Source organism: Paracoccidioides brasiliensis (genome assembly GCF_000150735.1).
Source record: "Paracoccidioides brasiliensis Pb18 unplaced genomic scaffold supercont2.7, whole genome shotgun sequence".
NCBI lineage: Eukaryota > Fungi > Ascomycota > Eurotiomycetes > Onygenales > Ajellomycetaceae > Paracoccidioides > Paracoccidioides brasiliensis.
The window spans coordinates 1,086,887-1,092,440 of NW_011371364.1; the positions used below are offsets into that span (position 1 = coordinate 1,086,887).

At 47.8% G+C, this 5,554-nt stretch overlaps 2 protein-coding genes across 2 annotated transcripts; both read right to left on the reverse strand.

Moving 5' to 3' along the window:
- Positions 1–2: 2 nt before the first annotated feature.
- On the reverse strand, positions 3–462 carry PADG_06020 (uncharacterized protein; the record flags this gene model as incomplete). The annotated part of the gene is made up of 2 exons (XM_010763003.1): positions 3–158; positions 229–462. The coding sequence occupies 2 exons, from the start codon at positions 460–462 to the stop codon at positions 3–5; spliced, it is 390 nt and encodes a 129-aa protein (XP_010761305.1).
- Positions 463–1,252: 790 nt separating this feature from the next.
- PADG_06021 (uncharacterized protein) lies at positions 1,253–2,250 on the reverse strand (the record flags this gene model as incomplete). Its single annotated transcript, XM_010763203.1, has 2 exons — positions 1,253–2,075; positions 2,180–2,250. The coding sequence occupies 2 exons, from the start codon at positions 2,248–2,250 to the stop codon at positions 1,253–1,255; spliced, it is 894 nt and encodes a 297-aa protein (XP_010761505.1).
- Positions 2,251–5,554: the final 3,304 nt, after the last annotated feature.

Here is a 5,554-nt window from a genome sequence, read left to right on the forward strand (position 1 = left end):
TCTCATATCACAATGCAAAACCTGTTTGACAGCACATCACTTTGAACCTTCGTTCGAGGTGCTACCGCGTTCTCCACCAAGTCATCTGGCCTGCTCGAATGTTGCGGATAGGCCCGACCGCTTGCTCGTTTCGAGTAAGTACAGCGCATGACAGAAGACTGCGGAGCTTAAGGGATATCTGTTAGTGCTGGTGAACACTCAGCCTTGATACAGGCAGTATGGGCTTACTGAAAGTCCTCTGGGCTCCGAATGATAGAGCGGTGAAGGGTGGATTCGCGACCTCCCAGGGCCGGGGAGTTGAGAAATCTTGTCCAATGTCTCATATCTATAGATGCATATGAAGTACGTGGGGGACTTTGGGGGGGGCGCCGGGGGGGGTGGGGTGTGGGCAGGCTCTCTCACCTCATAAGGAGAGTCCACCGGGTCATACGCTCGGAGGAGATTGTGGCATGTTGAGGCCATTGTTAACTGCAGTGCACAGTTTCTTCAGAGTGTAGCAGGGAGCGCGTTTAAGGAACGTTGGGATGCAGATTTGAATTCCTATGCATTTTCCAATTAAATCATTGATAATAGCTTGCTTTATCTGCTCTAAAGCTCTATTCATTTATACCTTTCCTTTTGAAGGAAAACGAACGGAGAAAGGACTTGCACAATCATGGCATGTATGACGTCGTTACCTGCCGCGGATCATAATCAGATAAAAAATGGAACTGTTCTCCGTGGTTCAGGTGAAGAGCAAGGAAGGGAGAGGAGAAAATGAATGGCGAAAGTAAGCCCATACATACATGCAGTATCTGAGGACTCGACAGGTCTGGTTTCGTCTTGCTATATGATCTTTTCTGTCTGGATTGCACTCTTCACAAGATATCAAATCATAGAATAGATGAGCCAGAAAATAGAACCACACAGGGAGCATCCCAGTCAAAGGATGTGACTAAGATATGATTCCAAAAGGGGGGCCCCAAAGAGAATAAAAAAAGAACAAGTCTCATCCTTCCCCTGAGCATAAAAGAAAAGTAAAAGAAAGGTAAACTCCTCCCGTAAATCAATCCAGTCGCCATCCGAATTTCCGTACCTTTAACAAAACATAAAATGGACATACAGCACATACATTCTGTGAGAGAATAATGTAAAAAACAATCTCATTCATTCGTACATAGGTTTGATACAGAAGCCCTCGTATGTTTCCCCCCCCCCCTCCAAATCCTATCATCAGGGTAATCTCCTATAAACATGCCTATGGCACATCCGCTCAGTTATTATCATCATCTGGACCTAGAGGTTCAAGAGGCCGAGCTGCTGTATCCACAATGTTAGCATCGTATGTTGCACCATCAACCATCCGCGCTTGTGTGTTGAGATCAGGACTGGCCACCAGTTGGTCTGGCGTACGAGTCTCCGCCGATGGGAGCGATGCGTCCCCACTAGCACCGTCCGCTCCAGTTGACACGTGTAGGGACGATGACGTATGGCTTGGAAGTGGCCTATTGGTTAATACAGGGCTATTTCCACTACCACCACTCCCCCCGCGGCCAGAAGTAACAGGAATCCTAACCACAGGGGTCGAAACAGGCCCGCTGACGGTGCTGTTTGCGCCCTCTCCAAAGCCAACGAGGCTGGAGCTTCCCTCGTCGCTTAGTCCGGCTATGCTGGAGACACCGTCGTCATCGCCTGGTCTATCTGATTCGAAAATGTCGCTGCTGCTGGCCCAAGTCGTGCGCCCGCCGATGCTACCTGTTGCACTAGCGCTACCGACAGTGCTTCGCTCCTTAAAAAGGGGTTGCAGGTGATCGAAGTAGCCTGGTGGTTGGTAACTGAATCCCCCGGGCATCCCTTGAGGATTAGCTGAGGAACTCGGCCCGCCTCCACTGGGCCTGCTTGTGGCTACGCGTTCCAAACCTGCTAAACGTGAGATACGGTCAGCACGTTCCGCGTCTAGAGTTGTTGTGGACGATTCAGAGGCGTTCGAGGAGCGGTGGGCGTGGTGAGAGCGGTGGCAGTGGCCCTGGTGGCCGTCTTTAATGGCTGTGGTGGAAAGAGCTGAGAGCGACGTGGTGCCGGAATTTGGCGTGCTGCTGTTAACAAGAATATCGAAGTTAGCAAAATTACATCTAAATAGGAATTTATATTCAAATGGAGATGGAGGAGGCGGAAGGGCAAGCTGAGGGGGGTTCCGTACGGGCCCATGTCCGAAGGGGTAACCGGCTCAGATGGTGGGGGGGGAAGATCGATCAACGTGGGAGTCGACATGTTGACAAGATGCTCAATTTCTCCCAGAAAATGCTGACAGGGAAGGTAATAAAAAGATAACAGAGTAATAAATGTTGCAAAAAAGGGAGTCTCGACTTCAGCGGAGAGGGGAATAATGACTGGTTCAGCCTGTGTCTGGAAATTTTTCCTGCCGTCGTTCGATGCTGTTCCCTTGGTCCGTTTTCTCACTTTTTCTATCGCTTTCTCCACCCTTTGTGGTCGCTCAAGCCCTTATTTTGGTGAAACTAGAAAGGGATACCGAAGTTGAAATGGAGAGTTTGGACCTGCTGAAGGCTTGTATAGATATGTATATAATTTGGGAGTCGCATGCGGTTAAAGCAGAGGCTGTAAGGGAGTACAGCGTCACAATGGTCTGGTCTGCTTCAAAAGACGGTTCTGAGTTAGATGATTCACAGTTCCTGAGGGACTTCCCTATTACAGAGGAGAAGACGATAGGAAACCGGGTATTGGGATGTATGAGCTAGAAGTCAGTTGAAACTTGAGGGGTTCATGCACAGCAGATCGCCAGTGTGTGCGTCCCCAGTTTCTCCACAACGGAAGGATAAGGTTCGAGTCTAATGAAGGTGAAATATAAACCGTCTGGCTGGTGCGAGGAGCATACGCCCGTGGAGCTTGTTCGCAGAGAGGGTCGAGGCTATCTGTGTCTCGTCTGCGAATTCTCTGTAGAAGTTGAGGTTGAAAGCTTGCGAACGTCAAGAGAAGTTGAAGTTTCTTCCTGGAAGGCTGAACGGATGATGTCATCAATGCGACTGAGAGTTTTGACCCACGTGGACTGATCATTATTACTATTACAAATTTATTATTGTATATCGAACAAAGTTGACGGGCAGCAATAATGCGTATATCTTCCCCGGTCAATAACTAGGTGTGTGCCTCCTGTGATATTGCTCAAGCAAGGATCGGAAAGCGCCAAATGCCATGGGAAGACCACTCACTTCCACGAGGCAATTGATTAACTATCCATGCCTGTACATAACACTCAGCTCCTAGAAGAACTGACTAAATATCCCGTGTAGGTAATTCCCCTTTCCATTGATAATAAAACGATTCGCTTCTCCAGGTGAACACCTCCGGTTTGGTCACAGCTCTTGCTGCCTCCGAGTGATGCTCAACAACTTGAAGCCTGGGAATGCCTCCCTCATAGCTAGGGTCTAGATATGTAGTGGGGGAGGAGTGGTGATAGTAAAAATTCACAATGCAATTTCCGAGGACGCAAAATGATGAAGCAGTAAAATCCCAGAGTCGCCAATTTGAACCTCCGTAGTTAAAATAGCTCACTCGCATTTTCAAACCTGTTCATCCCGCTACCTAGGTACGGCCCATCCCATTGAAAATGGAGTAGTTGTTCCGAGACGCAACGATCCAGCAGCCGCTTACGGGATCTCGGATTCTGCACTGAAACTTTGTCATCTGTAATACGAACCTTGCACCTCACTAGCACTCGCCTTGAAAACAGCTTGATATCACACACATGTCCAAGAACGCCGAATCAGATGGGTGAGTCGTTAGATTGGCCCGCACTACATCACCAGACGAGAGAGGCGAACTAAGCCTTCCCCTTCAGACATATTGTCATATACATATCGAATATCTCCCACAGAAAGAAGGGGACACGGGACAACCTTGTCAGCGACCATGAGATGGTTGTGTATGTGATATTTGAAATAGGGATCTTGGATCTTGTCTGCAGAGATGTAGGACGAAGAAGAGCAGACGGACCTTGGAGCTAGAGCTGGAGATGAGGAGCTGTGCCTCATGGCATTTAACTTGTTCGGAACTTAAGTCCGTTATTGATAGAGGTCTGGTTAGACGATAGGTGATTTTCGATTGTGGAGGTAAATTTATATGTGATAAATGTAGTTATGAAAGGCATTTATAACATTTCTTTTGATGCGACTAGTATATCCATAAATCCACAGTCTTGACTTTTTAAAACTTTCAAGGTAATTCTACCTCCGTCGGCGAAGGATCCATGTCGCTAACGGGGATATCTCCATCGTAAAAATTTCCCGTATAAGCCATTGAAGAAACACCGTGACAGTTTTCACGTCATCATCTAAAAGATTGATCCTATGATCCTTCCCACTGTAAAGTTACGACGCAGCATTCCACAGAAGAAGAGCGATTGTGACTTGAGCAGCCCTTCATGGGTAGTGTTAAATGTAAAATGTGAAATTGGGAATGAGGAGAACATTCTTCCATTAGTTTGGAGAGTGGACTTCCTCTGCGCTAGCTAACAGGCCCACAAGCGGCGGAATGTTGTTGAAAATAAAACCCCAGGAGATAATGGTGATCAGAGAATAGACTGCTGTTAGACTGCTGTCAGGAAACCCATATAGTAACGGGTAGCCGTATGTGCGTGGTATTGACGCTCTCAATAACGCTTCTGCAGGCTCTGTTGTAACAGAAACCACTCGAATCATGATAAGAGGGAGCCGCAAACCCTTCGAGGGAAATATGCCTTTGCACTTTTAATGATATACCAGCTGCATTGAGAGTAGAGCCAATATCACGTTGGAGGCAGACGTCGAAATTGAGCTGAAATCATGAGCTTCGAATGTAGGAGATTCTGCTCTGTGGAAAAAACCCGTGCTTAAACCGTTCAGCATATAGTATATAGAAGCCTTGGAATGCTTGGGGTAATATGGTATTGGAATATATATATATATATTCTCCTCGCACACATAGCCTGTAAGGGAAAGATATTCCCAATATGCCGCTTGTCTAGCATGGGGTTTTGCAACGCAAAACCTTCTGTTTTGAGCAGCAGATGGCCCTCAGAAGGGAGAGGGATTGAGCACTGGAAATAAACTTCTTCGTTCAGGCAGAGAGATCTCTGCGTCAAGAAGTTCTGTATCTTTTTCAAGCTTCTAGTATAAATAGGGGGGTTGATATAAACTCCAGGTGCCCAGCCACAGCCCTTTCTGGCGCACCGGCCACTGGACTTTCCTGCTTACCTAACCTCAGCCACCGCCCCGTCAAATCCAACTTTCTCAGCTTCAACTTTCTTCTCTCTGGCTTTTGCTCCTCCACCTCACCCGCTCCTCTCCCCTCCCCTCCCCCTCCCCCTCCCACAAAAAACCGTCCCGGCCCCCGACCGTCGTGCGCCGGTGGCCCGGCGTAGGGGGGTGGTAATTCATTCTCCCATGGTTGATGGCTATTTAGGAAAAAAAAGTAAACCTTTTGTTCAGACAAAAATAATTTCTATTATTTACTATGTGCTGTAGGGTTAAGAAGGAGGGGGTGGGGGAGGGGATGGGAGGGCAGGGCCTAGGCTAGGGGG